This window comes from Trachymyrmex septentrionalis, unplaced genomic scaffold, assembly GCF_001594115.1.
Source record: "Trachymyrmex septentrionalis isolate Tsep2-gDNA-1 unplaced genomic scaffold, Tsep1.0 scaffold66, whole genome shotgun sequence".
In the NCBI taxonomy this organism is placed as follows: Eukaryota; Metazoa; Arthropoda; class Insecta; order Hymenoptera; family Formicidae; genus Trachymyrmex; species Trachymyrmex septentrionalis.
In genome coordinates, this window is record NW_017305843.1 from 1,769,241 (window position 1) to 1,791,935 (window position 22,695).

Here is a 22,695-nt window from a genome sequence, read left to right on the forward strand (position 1 = left end):
TAGTTTTAATTAAATTCAAATATTTCTTTTGTTTCTATATCAATTATATTTTATTATAGCTTAGTGGAGACTTAAATTATGATGCTAAATAAATGTTGTCATTTTAGAAGAGCTATTTTAGTATTTAAATTATAATTATCTTTTTTTTATTAATATTTTTATAAATATGTAGCTACATAAGAAATTTTAAAATGAAAATAAAGACTAAGATAATGTATATTTAAAAAAAAGAAGCTAATCGTATATATACATAACTCCTAAGATATTTCTTTTCTTTATTAAATTATATTTTGTTTTTCACCACATTAAAAAAGAAAATTATAATAAATTTTATTTATCATAATCATATATATAGAGTTAAAAGATTTAAATTAATGTTAATTATGTTATGCTTTACTGTGTGGCGATTTTGGAATAGAGAGTTAGATGCTCTTTGAAAAGATCCGGATTCAAATCCACCAAGAACGCATAGAGATTTTTGATCGTCACCTCTCGGAAGGCAATGGTAAACCACCGAGAGTATCTGCATGGCAATTGCTTCTTTCGATATGATCGTTCAAAACCGATGTTAAAACCTATAGGTTTCGTGTAACAGTAGATATATGCAGAAAATGTTTCCAAGTTTCTAACAAAAGACGACCGATTTGAGAAGCAAAATTAATTATTGAAGAAAATAAAGGCAAAGTGGTATTTCTTTATTTGATGTATAATAAATTTAGCTTTAATGTTTTTATAACTCCTCTCTTCTTAGTCTGTCGCTCTTCTATTCATGTTATATTTTATTTTTTACAAAAACATGCAGCTACATAGGAGATCCTTATATTATAATAAAGATATTAAGTAAAGGATAATATATATATATATTTAAAAGGCAGACATGAATTATGTAACTCCTAGATTTTATTTTTAACAATCTTTTATTTATACATGATATTATATTTTATTTTTCACCATATATTTGACTTTTAAATCACAATGCTAAATTTTATTTATCATGATTAAAACTACACAGTAAAAAATATTTTGTATTTGTGTTAGAAACGGTCTACTCAAGTTCTTGTTAAAATTTTGTATTGAATTTTTAATATCTGAGTGTTAATTTAATATAATATGATTGTGTTATTTGAATATTTTTTATTGTATTACATTGACATTCAACATTTCTAGTATTGTTAAAATAATACAATTTATAAATAAGTAAACACATAACATAAAAATAATGTTTTTTAAAACATAAATTCTAAGATAAATAAATAAAATGTATCAATTTGACGTATAAATGTTAAATTTATTGAAATACATTTTAATTTTAATATATAAATATAAATGTTAATTTTAATGAAGAAGTATTTTATTTTAGTAATTACTTACTATTTAAGTAATTACTTACAAATTGTGTTACGTTTTTTGTATGAATTTTTACACATTTATTTTACTGTCCACAGATATTTACCTTATATTAAATTAACACAGAAATTCGAATGATTGTTAAATCTAACATAAATTTTCCAATCGTTACGTACATAAAAGATATATTCCAATTATAAGGTCAATTAATTATATATGCTACAAAGAGAGACATACATATAAATTGCAGATAACATGTACGAGTATCGGTGAAGTGTATGAAGTGTCAATACAAATATTATTGATCATTATTTTTAGATTACAAATCTTTAAATTACAATATCTCGTCGATAACGAAATTGAGTATCTCTCGGTATAGTAGATAACGTTACCGACAAAGTAACGGCGCTCTCTACTTCTCTCTCTCTCTCTCTCTCTCTATATACACATATATATATATCTAGTCTTCCTAGACCAACGAGAAACCCAGAAACACCGAGCGCGGCGTGACGCGTAGAGCGCGCACACACGCACACAGGTAAGACGTTTACACGCACAATACGCTGAACAGTGCGGTTACCGTACGGACGAGTTACGTATTCGAGTCGGTGGTTTCTGTGGTCATTTCGACGATGCCCTGGTGATAGCGACGAGCGTTTTCGGCACCGCTGTGACTGCGCCACCGAATGTCCAAGGATCGGTAAGTCCACAATCAACCCGATGCAGCCGATGCGTCACGACGGCGACGTCCGGGCGATCAATGCGATCTTACGGGTGTGCCCGCTTCTCGCCCTACCGTCGTTCCCGTTTCCATTCGTGTTTCTCGCCGCCCGTGCCCGTTCACGTTTGCAAAACTGCAGTTTGCCGCGCCGCACCACGTCACATCGTAGACGACAAAATTGTACGCGGCGGAAACGGGACGCCCTCCTGGCGACCGGAACGAGACGCGCCCGTTTCGTTACGGAGATTGTTAATTCGAATTCATTCTGATCGCGTTTCCGCTTCGCGGAGAGACTCGCCACGAAGGACGACGAGTGAGATCATCGCGGCAAGACGTCGAACGGCAACGACGCGTTTCAATCGTCTTGCGAGTGCCTGAATCTTTCTTGGATCTTCCTTGCGACATTCGAGTGGTTCCACGGGTATCGATGAAACTGCATCCGTTGACGAATATACGTGAGAAAACACGCAGTCCCTTTTGGCGTCTCCTTTTTTTTTTTTCCTTCTCTCGTTTCCATCGGCGTCGGGTGCACGCCCATTTTTTTTTTTCGCATCACCATTGGCAACCACCGTCCCACAACATCCCGGTGAATTTGAAAAATTTGGATAATTGGGTCAGCTTCGATCTTGCGGCTGATCGCGCTAAGGGTTTTAAGCGCACGCGCGTGCCCGTTTATGTTTACCTGTGTGCGTGTAATTTTGTGTTTACCGCATTGGCAAAAGCGCCACGGGGTACATGACCGCGGAGTGATGTATGATTAATTGAAGAAAATCTCTCAGACTGGGATATATATATATATATAGTTCGTTTCGGATGCGACGAATTTTTCTATTTATTGATCTTTCTTTTTTTGACGAAGCCGGAAGAATCCAAGTGCTGTTACGTGCCGAAACATTGAAGGGTTTTCAGTCTCAAGATCTGTCTCTTCCAAAAGCTTCTGAAACAATTTCCTTATTAAACAATGCCTAGTACGATATCCTGAGTATGTACATTGCAAAAGTATGGTGATTGTGTCAACAAGAAATAAAAATAAAACGAATATTCTGTACAATACAAACAGTAGTACTATACATTCGTGTTCTGTTACATTTCTTTTCTTCAAAAATAAAAATTAATATCAAGTAAATAATTAGTTACAGTTTATATATTTACATATTTGTTTTTAATAATCAATCTTATAAATACTTTCTAAAGATGTTAAAGTATATGTAAGAATCACTTAATAATTTTTGTATATTTATTAAAGTGAAAATTAACGTGAGACACAGATGACTCATATTGTGTAGTAAATTATTGTATATATTAAGAACTAAATGAAAATTAATCGATGGAATTAAAAACACAAATGATTTTACAAGAACAAAGGACTCTTAATTTAAAAACAATATCAGGAGTATACAAGGCATATAAGAATCAAGTATAAAGAAATATTTTAAAACATGAAAATTCAAGTGAGAAGTATATATACTATTATACTATATAATTAATTAAAAATCATGTATATATATATATATATAAATGATTAGAAAACGCTATATTCAGTCAAGACCGATTTTTGTATAATATTTTTTTATAAATTTATATAATTTCGAATCCCGGCTGAAATTTTTTGCAATAAATTATTTCTGGGGTTTAAAAAATGTTTATTAGAGTATCAATAATATTAAATTGGAAATTGTATAAATCCATAAAAAATTATTAGGCGTGAAGATTCGCTTTAATGGAATATCACGTTTTCCATTCATTTATATTTTGGCCGTGTCCGTATTTTATTGCTAGTTATCAGTATAATATAGTATACGTAACGGAAACTATAAATTTTCAGTAATGGCAGTAATACAAGCTTGTATGCGAACGTAGCCTTTATTGGTGCCTACTCTATGAATGTAGATAATCTTTAATCTCGGTTCAACTGTTTGTTATCTTCTAAGGGCCAGGATACACAAAAAACTTAAGGCAGTAAGACGTAAGCAGTAAATTAACATACGGATTAGTTACTGCTTATGGCCTTACGGACTCTACCGTGATTGGTCAATTCGCTAACTACTTATACATATTTTACTGCTTAACTTTTTTCGTGTGCTATGGCCCTAATTCTTAGAATTAGAAAAAGGCAGCCAGAAAATAGAAATCAAAAATAAAAATAGGATAAATGAGAGGCGCGGTTATTAATGCGGAAAATTATTAAATAATGACTTTACTTTTTTATTGGAAAAATGCGATGTCATCCAGGAAAATTGTACGTTTCGAATGACTTTGAAGTTCTTCTCAGCAACGAATTACAAATTCATGTACTTGATACTTTATTGTAAGCATGTTTTGTTGCATTTATTTTATTACATTATATTTGCGTGAATATTTAATGGCGATATTTATTAAATGGTAATCCAAAGTTTCAAGACAAGTCCTTTATTTGTCGAGATTTTATGCTATATTCAAGAATGCAATTTATTTAGCGTTACAAAGGCTTCGAAAGCATTTGACTGATCAATCAGAAGAAAGAATTTTACTAATTGACCAATCAAAAAATGTTTCGAAACATTTGTAGCATTAAGTAGACCGTAGCCCTAATCTGGCAATTTGTTGTCGGTGACTTGTCTTTGAATCACGAGAGGATGTACATGCATTAAATTTGTAATTCATTGTTGAGGAGGACTCTCAAAGTGAGTTAAAACGAAAATACAATTTTCAAATACGACATCGTAATTTTTTGTAAAAGAGTAACATTATTACTTAATAATTTTGCGCATTAATAACCGCGCCGTATTCTCATTCATCTTATTCTATGTTTGGTTTTAATATCGAGAGTCTGTAACGAAGTTATATTTTGAGTCGTTTGAATGCATTGAATTGAGATTGAAATTAATCTTATATTGATGGAACCGGGCCTTAAGAATTAGAAAAAAATGAAGAGTGGATCGAACCAAGATTAAAATTAAATAAATTAGTAGAAGTAGACTCGTATTTTATTTGTATCTGATTAAATCTACCAGAATTTTAATTAATACAGCAAGATTTTTTTCGTATGTATATTGCAATAAGAGTGTAAAATTCAATAATTATATGTTTATACATTTATTAAATGTATACAATTGCTCAAGATTTTTAGAATTATTATCACCAATAAACACTATTGTAGGTAAACTAATATTTGTGTGTTAAAACTGTTTAGTAAAAGCATATCGCTTGATCTAAATTCTTTGCGAATTGCATATCTTGTTAACAAATGATTTAACCACATGCAACTTGATATCTTCTGATTTTTAATTTAAATAAAAGGACAAAAGTATAAGTTATTATCTTTGATTATTTGTTATCTAAAATAATTATTTACCATAAAATTAAAAAAAAGATTTTTTAAAGATATAAAAAAAGATAAATATACTACATATATATAATTTATATATACATATAAAAAATACATATATATGTGTAACATATTATATGATAGCTAATTTGTTTTTATTGTAACATATATATAAATCTCTATGATGCATTTTGTCATTTTACAAATGTTTTGAATCTTTTCTTGAAACTTTTTTGTAACTCAAGGAGGAGGATGTCTAAAGGTTTTATTCATATACTTATGTTAACCCTGGCTGTCCTTTGTTCTAGAAATCATAAATTCTTTTGCTTCAGAAATCATAAATCTTTTTTTCATAATGGACCGATCATTAAATATTATTTAGTTAGAATATACTTGTCTTGTGTTATTGATTATTATTTTGAGGAAGGATTATTATTTTGAGTTTGCCCTTTTCAGAAAAAGATTCATTTCGTAAATTTTCTTTAGTTCTTATCTGTCGCTCACGTGAAACATGACTGCATATGTGCGCTGTCAGACATATCGGTTCACTTTAGTAAAGTATTTGATAAAAAAAAGAGAATTTTTTCTTCTTTCTACTTTAAAATGTGACGTTGCGTCTCGCATGTAACAGTACTTAGAGAAACAATTTGGAAGCTTTTATATTGAAGGATATATTGTACAAAGGCGATATATTATACAAAAACTGCTTATAAATTATTAACTTCTGTTTTTTCTGACCTTTAGGGTATCTTTGAGCAAATTTCGATTAATTTATTGAGTGATATTTGTACTATTTTATTCATGTTAATGAATATTTTTTACAAAATATTTAAAGGCTCAGAGAATTAAAATTTTAAAAATAATGAATGGATAGTAAGCCAGGCAAGATGTTAATATCTCAAACGTTCTATTTACTTCTAAACCACACGTCCTCAGAGAATAAAACTTACCAAAATTATATATAGAGGAAAACCCCCTATTATGAGATAGGCGCCTAATATGACATAGCGGCGTTTCTGCTAAATTAATAGACGCTATCTATTGGTTCCACCATGAATTTATTGCTCTTGGATTGAAAACTGTTTAGTAGAAAATTTTTTATTAGATCATGCTTGTAGTCATCGTAAAAAAAGATTTTAGAATTTGGATATCTTCAAGTTTCATTGAGAAGAGCCTTTAAACATTGTTTATTGTTTAATAAATAAATATTTAGCAATAAATTCTTCATGTAATGACAGAGTAAGGTCGTACTAATAGAAAAATACGGGATATGTTAAATTGCTTAATTACAGAAGTTAGATTTGATGATCGCAAAACTGTAAGGCAATGGAAATCGTAATATGATATACGTAATATGATATACCCAGGGTATTTCTAATATGAAATAACCCACGCTCCCATGTCATAATGAAAATCGTTGCTAAAGTATAAATGTTATTGTACAATAATAAAAAGGACAACCGAAATGAACGTCGAGTGCCTATTTCTGCGATGAATGATTTCTTGATTTCAATTACCTGAAGACGAATTCTGGGTATAATGTATCGCATACTCATTTTTCGCGCATCCTGGCTGTGTTTCTATTTAAGAAACATTAAACATTTACGTTTTACTGTCGATTTCTCGGGGCATCTTATATTAGCAGCACAGTTTTTTTACTTTGCGATTTGCTCACTTTTTACATTTCTTTAATTTAAAAAAAAAAAAAAATGAAATTTTAATTAAATTTTATGTAACATTATCTTAAAGCTTATTAAATTCCCTTCAAAATTATTTATTATTTTTTTAAATTCTGCCCATAGACTTCTAGCATTTACTTAAAATAAACTCGGTATCTCATAATAGGGGCTTTTCCTCTATATATACAATACATGTCGAGTCAACGCTTCCCATAAGAATTACAAACTATCGTTCAGTTATGTTCATTACAAAAATGTGTCGAAAATCTTATATATCTGTCATAGATACGGATGCAGATTGTCGCTCATAATTGATAAAAAATGTAGTTAGTATCGCAGAAGCCATGATTCATTTTTTTTTTAATAGGGTTAACTTAATTTGAGCAATAGATTGAAGTTGTCAGTTAAAAGAAAACTATTGAGAAAAATATGAAAAAAAAGATTAAAAATAAGAAAAATGATAAATTGTACAGTTAGAAATTTTGCCATTAATAATTCTGCCGATTGAATTAATTGTCGATTAAGTTAACATGGATTTGATCGAAGATACCCTTGTCCTTTATAATTTTTGACGAGAGAAATCTTTAATAAAAGAAATATTATTGTTTTAGCTTTCTAAGTAAGAAGTGACAATGAGACTTGCCGTGTGTATTATTTGCACGCTGGTGCTTGGCACATCAGCTATAGGTGAGTGTAAACAATTTAATCGCTCGCGGATACTTTTTAAATTATAATTAATATAGCTAAGAGGTTTATTCTATTATGCTATGAATTGCAATGGATTTTGCTATTAAACCTGTGATTTTTTAATTTTCAATTATAGTACGTGTCCCGGAGAATGTAGAAGGTGAAATACACTATTATGGAAACCGTTTTTCGTAATCGTGCTTTCTATTATAAACGATCTTTTCACGCAAGACCATTTTGCCACAGAATAAATTCTCTACACGGGGCTGCTATGTTTTTGTGTATTTACATTTACATATATACATGTCCCTATTTGTTTACACTCCAGATCATATACACTTCTTAATATTTGTACATTCACGCAATTACACCTATGTCTAGAGTATCTTTGGCCGTTAAAGCCTATTCTACAATGTGCTCTTTATTTCTTATTTTTTGCTTTTTCCCTCCTTGCGACCGTTTTAACGACAATTATATTTCTTGTTTCTTCCGAAGTTTGTTAATTTTTATCTTGGGCGACAGAAAACAAAAAAAAACCAGTTAAGAAGCAAAAAGACAAAATGTAAAAAAATAGGGAAAAAAATCAAGAAAAAGGAAACAAAAAACACATTGTAGAATAGGCTTAAAACATACGTGAAACATTTTATGAAAACATTGTAAATCATTTTTATGTGAATATTTTATTATCATATACATTATTTATATTATTTTACATGTGTAATGCAACATAATTTCAACAATATAACATAAACACAACAGTTCCAATAAAATAATAAACATACACACAACATAATTCTAATACGAACTGTAGAATATTATTTTTATTAGATTCCAGATTTGTTACTTTCAAATGTTTGTATGTACCTGTACATATCCTTTAAAGAACATTGAGTTTTCTTCTATCGTGTATTTATTCTCGTACTCTTTATATCCTCTTAATGTATTTATTTCAATTAAATTATAGTAAGCTGTGGCTGACCCTTATTATAATTAAGTTAAAAATCACGAAGATCATCTTTCACAGCGGAGTTTCATTACATTAAACATGAATCATAAATGTTTCTTGTTTAGATTACATTTGTGTATTTCTCTTTTACTAGTTTATCTTTACTTTAATGGCATAATTGTTTAGGATCTAATATATTTTTTTGTTTATTAGTTCAATCGCCGCCACGAATATCTAAACAGCCACCAACGGATGAGCAACTATTCCAAGTGGCACAACCAGACGTCAATGAAAATGATAAACCATTTCTAATTGAATGTGAAGCGGAAGGAGAGCCAGCTCCAACGTACGTATCTGATTTTTTTTAGATTTGGTTTTTATTTTGTTTTTTATTACATGTAGAATAAATATTATTATCTTTAAGTCTTTCACACAGTCTGCTAGCTTGTTAGATAATACCTCGCAAGTGTTATCAAGGAAATAGCTATTATGTAAATATGACACTTGAAGTTGCTTAAGAACGGAAAACGTACTTTCGGAACATTTCATTTGAAGTTACATTGCACTCACGTCGAGCTTATTCATCTCATGCAGTATAGAGAAGAAGTCGGTGCAACTGGTCGATCTTAATTACAAAGATGATCTCATAGCTTTAGGATGTGTGAAATAATCATCACTAATACTGACTTATCTAACCATACGGGCGTTGGTACAGTTTTTTAAATAAATAAAGAATGATTATATAGTTTATACATATTATATGTATATATATATGTATATATATATATACATATATATATATATATAAAATCTTGGTTATAAGAAATTATATTATTTATTTATAAAAAGAAATTTATTTACAAATTAGAAAAAACAAATTATAAAACGTATGTTAAGTTTCATCATGTAAATATCGATGTTGAATTAATTATAATAATTATTAAAATAACTCATTAAAATAACTTGTTAAGTGATAAATTTCATCAACAATTTGTGTGCCAATATAGACATATACTTGTTATAAGATTTATCTTTTTCATTTTTATTTTTCATTATGTGCTAAAAGTATCTGACGTATGTTAGAAAAAATTCTAATATTGTATAATTTTATATAGGTATCGTTGGATTAAAAATGGAAAGCCCTTTTTGTGGCCAGTGTATGACGATCGCATTTCTCAACAACCTGGTAGAGGTACTTTGGTTATATCAAGACCGCAAAACGAAGATTTAGGACAATATCAGTGTTTCGCTGAAAATGACTGGGGCATAGCTACATCGAATTCGGTGTTCGTTCGAAAGGCCGAATTAAATTCATTTAAGGATGAAAATCCGATATCGTTAAGCGCGACCGAAGGTTCACCATTTAAACTTATCTGCCAACCACCCGATGGCTGGCCTAAGCCAAACGTTTATTGGCTTATTCAGGATATCGCTGGTGGTATCAAGTCAATCAATAATTCAAGAATGACTCTTGATCCAGAGGGTAATCTCTGGTTCAGCAATGTTACGAGAGACGACGCTTCGGATGATTTTTACTATGCCTGTGCCGCCACATCTGTGTTCAGAAACGAATACAAAATAGGCAATAAGGTTTTGCTAAATGTAATTTCTACAGGTGCGTCCAGCGGCCAGAATAAATATCCTCCTGAAAGGCAGTATGTTACCAGGAAAAATGAGATTGCTATGCGCGGTAAAAAGGTAGAACTATATTGTATTTTTGGAGGGACGCCTTTGCCGCAGATGGTTTGGAGCAAAAATGGTCAAATGATCAAGCCGAGTGATAGGATAATTCAAGGAAATTATGGTAAATCTCTCATTATAAAACACGTCAATTTTGACGACCAGGGACAATACACCTGCGAAGCATCAAATGGAGTGGGTCAAGCCCAATCGTATTCTATAAATCTGCAAGTAATGGCCTCACCTTATTTCACCGTTGAGCCGGAGTTCGTGAATGCTGCGGAGGACGAGACTGCAGAAATCAGATGCGAGGCTAGCGGAGTGCCCGTTCCTGAAATCAAGTGGATCCGTAACGGTAAACTGATATCCGAAGCGCCGGAAAATAAAAGAAGGAAAGTCTCGTCGAATTCCATTATCATTGAGAGATTGGTGAAAAATGATACGGCAAATTACGGATGCAACGCTACTAATTCGTTTGGATACGTTTACAAGGACGTATTTGTAAATGTGCTGGCGCTCGCGCCAGATATCACGCAACCGCCTATGAACTTAAGCTCAGTGGATGGCAAAACCATTCGGATTACGTGTCGCGTTTTCGGCGCGCCTAAACCCGAGGTCAAATGGATCAGAAATGGACAAGAATTAACCGGCGGTCGTTACAAAATTCTAGATGTAGGCGATTTGGAAATCGAGAATGTGATATTCCTAGATGCCGGTACTTACACGTGCTATGCTAAAAATAAGTTGGGTGAGGTGAATGCATCCGCCATTTTGATGGTGAAAGAGCATACCAGGATAACAGATGTGCCAGAGGATTATGAGGTCGCAGCCGGCTCTACTGCCACATTTAGGTAAAATTTTACAAAGAAATATTGAAATTTCAGTAAAAGGAAAGATAAATCTGTAATCTTATGTATAATTACAAAATATCGCTTATAATTTTTGTTCTACGTTTTAGGTGTAATGCTGTTACTGATCCCACTCTACCTCTAACCATAGACTGGTTAAGCAATGGCCAATCAATAGACTTCGAGATGGAACCGAGATTTGTACGAAGTTCCGATTATTCTCTGTTGATTACGAAGACGACCGAATTGGATTCTGGTATCTACACATGTGTCGCCCGCACTGATCTTGACGAAACGAGAGCGCAAGCGACATTGATAGTTCAAGATGTACCTAATGCGCCGAGATTAATCGGCATCAATTGCCAGTCCAACTCGGCCATTGTGCAATGGATACCTATGGGAGATAATAGATCTCCCATTCTACACTATACGATCCAATATAATACTACCTTTACACCAGATACCTGGGAGGTAGCTCACGATCAGGTCCCAGCTACGGACCAAACGTACGAAGTGCCTATGTCACCCTGGGCTAATTATACGTTCCGTGTTCTTGCGTGGAATAAAATAGGTGAGAAAATCCTTGAAAACTAAAAGGTTATTTTAAGTAAATTACAATAATATATAATTTAGTATTATATATATTTCAAATATTACATGATTTTTTAATCAATTTACTATGGTTATTATTTTCTCTTTGAAATAAATACGTTATAAACCGATATATCGATATTGCTTTCTACGCAGGTACTTCTCTACCATCATCACACAGCGATGTTTGTACTACCTTACCGAATATTCCTGATAAAAATCCGGACAATGTCATGGGCAAGGGTACAACGCCACAAAATTTGGTTATTTTATGGACAATTATGCCGCAGATAGAGCATAATGGCGCCAAATTTGAGTATAGAATATTTTATAGAAGAGATATACGGGGTGAAGACTGGATTACAAATAATATACATGATTGGAGAAAAAATACTCTTGTGGTAGAAAATCAACCTACTTATCAGAGATACAGAATTAAGGTTGTCGCGATAAATGAAAAAGGAGAATGTAGAGTTCCAGCCAAAGAAGTTATCGGATACTCCGGAGAAGACGGTAGTCCATTGATAAATTACTCAATTTTATTATTATTACGATATACTAAGATTGCATATAAATAAGAGAGAAGAAACCTATTTTCGGTCAAAGCGGACTTTGGTACTTATAAGAAGAGTTTCTATTTCTTTCAGTATGATTAATCTATCGAAAAATTATGTGTTTGAATGTTGAATAGACTTTGTAGATAGTATTTTTTTAATGTATGAAAAGATCCCGCACTGCTTATATGAAAATTGGATCTCGATAAAATGAGTTAGTTTTTACATATAATATAGCTTATAATAAGAGATGTATATAAAGATTCAATAATGGAATTTTTAAGCTGTAGTATATCAAAGATATTTTGTGTATGAGCACAAGTTTTACATCTTTGATGTATCATAGCTCAAAAACTGTCTATTGTACCTTATGACATATATTTTATTCACATTATAAGTTACATTATATGTGAAAAGTAACTCATTTCATCGAGATTCAATTTTCTATATAATTAGTTCGGAATACTTTCATACATTAAAAAAAAATACAAGGCTTATCTAACAAAACGCTCGGAAACAGCATAATTTATTTTCAATGTTGTTTCATCATGCTCAAAGAGATTAGAATTTATGAAGAAGTCTACTGTGTCCTCTCCTTGTAAGCAATATTCATGTAAATGTATAAATACAATTTATCAGTTCTGTAGACTGTGCGATTTGGTTGGTCAGATTTGAAACACAATCATAAACTGAAATCATAATTTTACAATTAAATTAATTGATTTAATAATTAATCTATTTATAACAAGCTCCTAGTATCCTAAAAACTTGTAAATAACTTCTTGTGAAAAATACGGCCGGAATTCGAACTTGAATCTCCCAAATTCCGTGCGGGCGTCCTCCCAATTCGATCACCGAGGCATAAGATATTAATCGTAATAACCAGTATACGTATGTGGAAAAATGTCTTTTTTAATCGATGCGAAATAAAGTCTGACAAACCGAATCGGTGCATAGTCTACAAATTGATAATTATTTTGTATATTCACATACATGTGAGTATTAAGACCCAGTAGCACCAATGTCACTTTGACTTTAAGCGAGACTTAAAATTTTATCTGTTCGTTTTAAAGAAAAAGAAACAGAGACAGAAAGAGTTTTAAGCCTCACTTAAAATCAAAGTAACATTAGTGCAATCAGGCCTAAGACTCGCTTTAACCAAAAATGATTTTTTTCTCTTTTATTTATGTTTAAATACTCGTTTCAGTTTATTTTATTTAATATGCTAAGATTAATTATTTTAACATCAATAATTATGTAATTATTTTATACGATTTGTAAAACATTAAATCGTTATTTCAGTACCCCTACAAGCACCCGGCAACTTTACAGTAGATAAACCAATATCGGGTACATCCGCTTATGTGCGTTGGAGTCCGGTACCTGAGGATTCGGTAAGAGGCGAATTGGTGGGATATAAAATACAAACGTGGACGGAGAGGGATGGTGAAAAGGGAATGCGTGAGATGGATATTCGCGGTGGTAATAAAACGGAAGCATTAGTTGAGAAGTTTGTTCCGTACAGTAAAAATTACGTGAGAATGCTCGTTTACAACGGCAGGTAATAATACTTTGATTGATTACATATTGTTGTCCAAATTTTGCTTATAACCATCTTTAAATAATGTTTGTTTTGTTCAGATACAACGGTCCTACGAGCGAAACTTTAAACTTTAACACACCAGAAGGAGTACCAGGGACAGTACTTGGTCTAGAAGCATTCCCCATGGGATCCAGTGCGCTGTATCTAGCGTGGCAGCCTCCCGCAGAACCGAATGGTATTTTAACCGGATATAGAATTTATTATCAGGTTGTGAACGGCACAAAGCTAGGAACGTTACTCGAGAGAAAGCCACATGTTATGGATCCACAAGCTAAGAGTGCCAAATTAGCTACATTAGCACCTGATACGATATACCGCGTTCACATACGTGCCACAACTAGTGCCGGTGATGGCAATGAGTAAGTATCGCGTGAGTTGCAAGAATGAAGTTAAACATTAGTAACATTTGTATTATTTGTAAAGCGATAAACATTATTTTGTTATTTTATCTATGTTACTTATAGTTTTAATGTATTTTTATAGCTATTTTATCGAACAAAAAACAAAAACGTCTCAACGACCTGACATCCCACAATTTATATGGGAAACTGTACCAGTAGAGAATGGATATTCAAACGTTAGGATCATTTGGGTGCCGAATTTTAACGGTAATCCGGGAAGCCATTTTTTCGTCAAGTATAAGCTGAAAGGCGAAACGATATTTTTGGAGACGGATCCCGAGTTCCAATCGAATAGTATTGAGGTACGTTTATAATGATAAATGAAAAAAGCTTGACGCTTTTTGATATGTTCTTAATGGATTCTATTAATTAAAACTCTTTCAGATATCTTTTGTATTAAAATCTTAAGCTATCATGCTTAAATTAATAGTGTGATTAGTATTATGTTCATTAAATTTACATTTTGATTGTATCTAACTTCATTCTAATTTATTATAAACAAGATATCACTTAAATACGAGAAACGCCACTTGACGGTCAAAACTAGATATTGAACCAATACATGTATGTATTCTTTAAATGAATTTATCTCAGAAATATAATTGCGCACCGTTATTATCGGACTTCCAACGCAATCTGAAATATTAATAATCTCTATCTGAAATATTAATGATCTCTCTAAATTTAATTACATCTTAAAAATCTGTAAAGAACTTATTACGAAAAATATTATCTCAGCCGAGAACTTGGATCTCTAGCATTCTATGCGAGCGTCTTAAGTCTTTAGATCATCGAGGCCGAGGTAATATTTTTCGCAATAAGTTCTTTATAAATTTTTAAGATGTATGTAATTAAATTTGGAAGGATTATTAATATTTCAGATGGATTGTGTTAAAAGTCCGAGAGTAATGGCACTCAATCATATTTCTGAGATAAATTTATTTTAAAAATACATATCATGAGACACGGTAATGGCTCGGCGTTAAGGAAACGCGAAGCGTTCTTAGAGCGAGACACTACCGGATACATTTACGCGAAGCGATGAGTTATCCGAGATTACGATATGTATTACTTCAACATCTAGTTTCGACCGTCAAGTAGCGCTTATCATATTTAGATGTACTCACATAAATAAGCGGTCTTATTTTCAATCTTATTATTATATAAACAAAATAATTATATGATTATTGAAAATCACGTAGGTTCGCGGTCTTCAAAGCGGCGAAGTCTATATAATGTCAATTGTCGCTGTCGACGGAGACTACGTAAGCGAGAGTGCTCATCAAGAAGTACAAACAAGTAGCGAAGGCCCCATTATTCAACCGAAAGAAAATGTAGCGACAGCTGGTTGGTTCATAGGTAATATTTTTCTCTTTAATCAAATTTTTATGTATTAAACAACATTTCATGTATTAAAAACGCTGTGATATTTTTGCAGGAATGATGCTAGCAATCGCTATCCTTCTTTTGGTGCTGATAATCGTATGCGTAATTAAACGAAATAGAGGCGGAAAGTATGCGGTGCACGAGCGAGAATTGGCCGCTGGACGTGGGGACTATCCCGAAGAAGGTGGATTCCATGAATACTCGCAACCATTGGACACCAAATCAGCTGGTGGACGCGCGTCCTTGGCGTCTTCTTCTCATCAGGATGGTAAACATCCTGAATCTGATACCGATTCCATGGCAGAATATGGCGATGGTGATACAGGTAATAGGTTTAGAATTTATAAGACTTGGGGAATCGTTAAAAATATCTATAGTGTTAGAAAATTTCTTGATACATAAGAGTGGTATATAATTAAAAATATTTGCTACACGTATTTTTCGAATATCAAATATTATGATAAAATATTAATATTAATTACGAAATATTAATTGCGTCCACACATACACACGCGCGCACGTATAACTTCTACATTGTAGACAAATCTCTCTAGTTTTAAATTATCGGGATTGAATAAATCCTCTATTCTCAATTTTTGATTTTAACAACACATGCTCAAAATGTTGCACGTTCAATTTTGAGAGTCAAAAAAACGAATTTATAGAATCGAAAAATAAAATATGTAGTATGTATAATTCGTCATAGCAAAAAGATAGTGGAAAGAGCAGTACAAGAGGAGAAATTAAGTAATGTATATTAATTAAGAATAGAAGAGTTACATAAAGAAGAGGTTTAGGGAAGAATTTGACTTTTATGAAATAGGGTACGTATTGTTGTCAATTATTGTTGCAATATAGACAAATGTATCACATTTTAATATTTTCATGATATTTTTAATACTTTTGTATAGAGAGCACAATGAAATAGTCTCATATTTCATGTGAACACAGCTGAGTGTACTTTCATACTCATTTAAATCTCATATGTATCATGTAACACTTCCTTTTGTATACACTTCACAGTTGCAATCGCATAAGTTATATTTATTTATATATTTGCTTTAGATTATTTTATTTTTAATTTGTCACGTATATTTTGTTACATATTTTATTTGCTTTATTGCTTGTGACTCGATACAGAGGGCATGAACGAAGATGGTTCTTTCATTGGTCAGTATGGCCGACATCGTAAGCAGGAACCAAATTCGCAAGCATTTGCCACCCTAGTTTAAGGTAAGTTCAACAAACGTGTTCTTGAAATGAAACAGATGAAATGTGAAATACAAGTTCCTGAAACATTACTATTTACCTGTTACACTCTGATAATCTTCTACCTTCCAATCAATCTTGTATAAAATCAAAGTATACAGGCAGACGAATCTGTTCCACCGAATCGACCGCTCTCATATAAAGTCTCCCTAATACACACTTTTAACACTTCATTCGCTTCATTCATGTTTTGGCAAACTAATTCGAAAATTAACATAATTATATCCGATAAAACTACACGCTGATGTTTATAGCATTACTTCATTTTAAAATTAAAAAAGAACTGTATAATACATATAGCGTCATACTTTTATATATTTTCTGTATAAATAATAGAATTCATTGTTTGTTCTAGGACGCTTTACGGAGGATGGATCCTTCATCGGACAATACGGACCTAAAGGTAGACCAGAGGAGACACCATCTATTCCAACTGGTACTATGGCCACGTACGTGTAACATCCGCAACTAACTTAATCAAAGCCGCATAAAAAAATGTTTTCTCTTTACGGTTAAGGATCCTCTGATTCTTAACTATTGCAGCAGCTCTGCTATGCACCTTGCGCTGGGCGCAATGTCCAACACTATACTGCCAATTAGACTCTGAGTTTTGGGTTTTATAGTTTCTGTAGGAAACCATGACTGTCTTTTACAATCACTCAAAATACTGTAGATCGTCATTAATTATGGTTTTAGGTTTAATGGAGTTAAAATACACTACAAACATTCCAAATTTTTTAACTAGATTTTTTTATACAATAGAGAAATAGTATGTGAAAGATTAATTTTTCTATGATGATTATTTACTTTATAATATATATTATCACAAGTGTTGACGATCAACTATATCTCTATTTTAATTATAAAACCCAAGAACATTATAGGTGTTTCATAGCGTGCAAGCTATTTATGGAAATAGTATCGTAGGAACTATTCTAGCATTGATCGTAATATCTTTGACAAAGCCAGGTTGAATTAGACACTCCGATTGGTGGCAAAGTATACAAATTGCGTTCGTATTATTCCAAACTCGTGTAAATGCGAAGTACTTTCAAGACTGCATGTAATATCCAATGTTTCACAACATGATTTCTAAATTTCATGTGTAGTTTCTAGGTTTTTACTTTTATAAATATTAAGAAATATACACGTTTTAAAACGTGTACATATTTTTTAATATAAATAATTACATTGCTATAATTCAAACATTTGAAACAATTTGAAAATTTATTTCATTAAAAATAAACGTTGCTTATTTTGTTACACGTATTGAATAACCTTTAAAATATTTATAGTAACTATCTGTTTATAACCATTAGCATTTTGCTTTTTCTTCTTTTTCAAATTAAAAGGATTTGTGAACTATGTCAATAAAAAAAGGCATTTTGCAATTAAAATAATCCAATCGGATTAACTTTCTTTTATTATAAACTTACAGAAAAAAATTACTTTTGAGAGGCTTAAGTACTAGATAATGCACTGCAAAATTTATTTTAAAAAATTTTTTATTGTATTAGCATATTGTTGTGTGTGTGAATGACTATATTTATAAGGAAAAAAATTATATCTTAGTGCCTATTGGACTTTACAAATGTTTACAATACAATGACTACTTATTTTTAAGAGATTTGCAGAAATGACGCCTCTCTTTAAATTAAATATGCGTAATCTTAGTGAAAGCGTTCGCATTAAAAAAATTATTAAAATCAATACAAAAGAAATATAAAAGTTTACAGAACTTCTTGCTGTTTTATACATATATATTCATAAATAAAATAAAATTATTGATATTAAAAATAACAAATTATATTGAATTTTATAGTATATTAAAATTAATTTCTGACTTAAAATAAGGATGTCCAATATATCAATTATTATTGAATGACAATGCATTTTACATGCAATCTGGAAAATAATTACTTTAAAAGATAGTGTCGCAATCTGGCTTCGACTGATTTTAACTTTAATCTTATAATGAACGGTTATTACACTAAGAACCTTTAGTCGCGATCAATTTTTACTCTGCCGGAAAAGGGCCAAATCTAAACGAACGCATAATAATCTATAATTATCATGCACTTACACTTTTATTATTAACAAACACACTTTACACACACGTGGACGCTTGTATGGCGCGAACAGTAAGGATACGCGAAAGATAGTAAAGAGTAAAGTAATATTAAAGAGAAGATTGTATATGCACTATAAGTAGATAACAGAAATCGCAAGGCCTCTATAAGTAACTGTTGCTTTTGTATGTGAAACATGCTTCGACGAAAACCCTTTTATTTTTATGAGAGTTTGCTTTTTGATAATTTTATTATAATCCAATAATGAAAAATAAGATTAATGCTATGATTATTTAATATATGAAGATAATAAATATATAAATATATATATAGAAAGAGAGAGAGAGAAAGAGAGGGAGAGAGAAATAAAAAGAGACATTATATATATTATATATATTAATTATGAATTATTACGCGAGTAATTCTTAAAAAGACGCGACGCGATCACAACAGAGCAAATATAATTATTATTACTTAGTGTATGGGATGTTAAAATTTGTTTAGACCTTTAAGTACAATTTGTACAATTTGTTTAGATAACCGTTAAGTTAATGTAGTCATTGCGATGTACAGGTTGTCTGCAAAAGTGTCGCAAGCAAATATGTCAGGTACAAAGATAAAGTGAAAGATAGGTACAAAGTGTATAATATTTATGATACGTATGTACGAAGAATCACAAAGTATAGTATTCTTAAATGATATATCTTATACCGGACAGGACAGCATCTTTTCATGATAAATTCTTACGAAGTACGTCCTTATGCTGAATACAGAATTATTCTTCTAATTGAAATATATTTGTTACGGAACTTTTTTGCCGAACATCCTGTACAGGTGACTTGGACGTCACACGATTAAGATTTCTTTTTTGGATCGAGTCATAAATAATTTCTACTAAATATTCATCTTTTCGGAAAATCTTTCAAATAAATTATGTGGCGATTGACTTTTGTTTTTTATCAGAGCAGATAAATATTTCTTCTTTTAAAACTTGAAGCTGAACAATTAATAGTATCCTGCGATTCTAATGGTTGAAGATTCATTACTGAAAGGAAAAAGAAACCTTAAAGTATGATTTCAAAAAAGATAGATTGAAAAAACCTAAAAGTGCCATTCGTCACATGATACTTTGGAAATTCGAATACAGAAAAGGGAAAAGAAACGGCTGAAAAATACATGTATAACACATGCGATGACCTTGACCAGCGTGAAATCGGTTTCCATGGTTTCTTTTCAGAAATATGATCATATGATTTCACAAAGTCAACAACAGTGCATTTTTCTGACAACTTGTGACAACTGCACAAAGAACCAAAGCCCATGTCATACAATCCGCCTCCGTAGCATAGCAGCGTGTGCAAAGTATCAAAAAAGCGCTTATGCAGATACAATGCAGTAAAAAATGAGATAATATTCTCTTGTTTCCTGGAGTCATTCGAGTCATTCTTGTTCGATGATTTGGTACAGCAGGCGATCTCTTTCATCCTGGATTTCATGATCTACAACGATTGACACGCTTCGATTTGTCGCCGTTACTGCGAAGCTCCTTCTCCTTCAGGGAATACTTTTGCTCCAGGAAGCGTAGAATATGATTCCGCGCCTTACGCATCTCCAATCTATCAAGGATGTCGACGAGGATGATCGCAGCTGCGGCTCAAATCGCGTCATCCTCTGATATTACGATTATCCACTTACGACAAAAAATCAAGCTTATTTAACATTTTGTCTTCTATATATAATTTTTCCAGTTCTAATAAAGAGTGATCCTAAAAAAAGGGATTTTTTTCGCTCGTTTTTTTGGCTGAACTGTGTGCCAAATGATATAATGAGATATTAATTACAAAGAAGTTTCAGATTGAGATGACAGTTGTTATTATAGTTGGAGGGGTCACGTATTACGTCTATGCGAAAATCCATTTTCTTTTACATTCCCAGCTCTGATAATTGTAATATCTAATCTCTATATTATTTCAATATAAGGTAAAATTTGGCACACAGTTCAATTCCAAAGTCGAGGGCTTAAAAAACGGGCGATTTTTGAGGTCACTCTTTATGATGTTGAATCATCCAATCTTGATCCCTGATAATTTGTCAGACATCGAGCTCCCAATCTATACCTCTCTCCCTATAACTGACAACTGAAGTTTTGGAGGTGTAGTCTGAAAGGTGCTTTAAAAGCGCTTTGCACGCACTGTTATGCGACTTGGGCTATGTGAAAATAAAGAAAAAAGATAGAAGTTACTTGTGATTCGACCTAATATGTAGTATTGGCTTATTATACTAATAGTGTTTTTCATTGGCAGAACTAGTGCGCATTCAGTGCACTTTAAAGGCGTTGTACAAAAATCAATGTAAAGATGTACGTTTAACAAAAATATAGAAACGAATTAAACCGCAAAATATTCAATACATTTTATTGAGCTATTTGATAAAATACACATTGGGCATTTTATCAATTGAGATATCTCATTTTTACATTTAGATTAGAATAGTATACAACAGCATTAATGTACACTAAGTGCGCACTATCACTGAAAAACACTATAAGAAAGGAGCGTTTTTGTATTATTATTTGTCCGTTACGATGTTATTACATATTGACGTTAAAGGAAAACTTACGTTAATTAGATAGAAAATAAACTAGGCGGTTGCGACGACTGGTAAAGAGTGGACAAATAACGTTAAACCTGACCGAAAAAATTGATTATAAATTTATCCGATGCGATACTACAATTTCGTAAATTTATTATACGTATATCATAAATGAAACACAATGACGGGCGATATTAACGATACAGTGAGACAATCTGGTATCGCCGGTGCACACTCAATAGTACAACTGTGCAATCTCTAAACTTGTAATCGAAACTGCAATTATATAGATAAATATAACATAAAATCACATTCTCAATTCGATATCTAAATATTCTAAATATATGACTGCTGGCAAAATTGACGACGAAATGTTTCGAATCTCGATGTCCAAGTCACACATACACAACACATGCACACGAGCGCGTTTACATTTTTAGAGTATTTTTCTATTGCGCTAGCCTCAATATTTACCGAAACATAACGAGATTCGTTCATTCTGCACGTTGGATAATTAGTTAAATGCGTTGAGAACTAATGTTGTATACAAAACTTCCAATACTTTCGCACGAGCAACTCGTATTTTCGTATGTTGTATTATTCTTTTATATATTTCTTTTCTTTTTTTTATAATTTTATACTTTGTATAGAAAACCATTTGCGTTTTTTGCGCGATCGTATCTATAATAATAGACGCGCGCTTTGCGGCAGCCATCGGTCTTTCGACTGAGTTTCCGAGGTATTTCTATTACCTTGACGAAGGGCGAGAATCTGCTATTCTGCTTGATATTAGATTGCGTTGACAAGGGAAACGATTCGTGACTTATTAAAGAGTGTTCATTGTATAACGAGTACATGTTACTGCGAAAAAAAAAAAACAAAAAAAATGTAAAAGTCTTGACTCTTTTTATAGCACATTTTTATAGTGAATCTCAATTATTTCATAATATGTAAAGTGTTCATTCGATCAGCTCAGTCGCATCATATGACATCATATTGACTGTCTTATTGTTAA

General features: G+C 31.9%; 1 protein-coding gene across 3 annotated transcripts; it reads left to right on the forward strand.

Moving 5' to 3' along the window:
- Window positions 1–1,619: 1,619 nt before the first annotated feature.
- LOC108753214 (neuroglian) lies at window positions 1,620–17,738 on the forward strand. 3 transcript variants are annotated; one of them, XM_018494614.1, is made up of 13 exons: window positions 1,907–2,047; window positions 7,666–7,741; window positions 8,901–9,033; window positions 9,803–11,218; window positions 11,326–11,786; window positions 11,963–12,319; window positions 13,663–13,921; window positions 14,002–14,322; window positions 14,447–14,666; window positions 15,567–15,723; window positions 15,803–16,075; window positions 16,891–16,983; window positions 17,375–17,456. In XM_018494614.1, the coding sequence occupies exons 2-12, from the start codon at window positions 7,687–7,689 to the stop codon at window positions 16,980–16,982; spliced, it is 3,744 nt and encodes a 1,247-aa protein (XP_018350116.1). In that variant the 5' UTR covers window positions 1,907–2,047; window positions 7,666–7,686; the 3' UTR covers window position 16,983; window positions 17,375–17,456. The 3 variants fall into 3 exon arrangements, with proteins under 3 accessions (XP_018350115.1, XP_018350116.1, XP_018350114.1); XM_018494613.1 differs by lacking the exons at window positions 1,907–2,047; window positions 16,891–16,983 and adding an exon at window positions 1,620–1,885 and having other exon boundaries at window positions 17,375–17,738; XM_018494612.1 differs by lacking the exon at window positions 16,891–16,983 and having other exon boundaries at window positions 17,375–17,738.
- The last annotated feature ends 4,957 nt before the right edge of the window (window positions 17,739–22,695 follow it).

Coding starts and splice junctions, on each gene's coding strand:
- LOC108753214 (XM_018494613.1), top strand. CDS start 7,687: ATGAGACTTGCCGTGTGTATTATTTGCACGCTGGTGCTTGGCACATCA. Junction 11,219..11,325: donor GGCTCTACTGCCACATTTAG/GTAAAATTTTAC, acceptor TCTACGTTTTAG/GTGTAATGCTGTTACTGATC. Junction 11,787..11,962: donor TCTTGCGTGGAATAAAATAG/GTGAGAAAATCC, acceptor CTTTCTACGCAG/GTACTTCTCTACCATCATCA.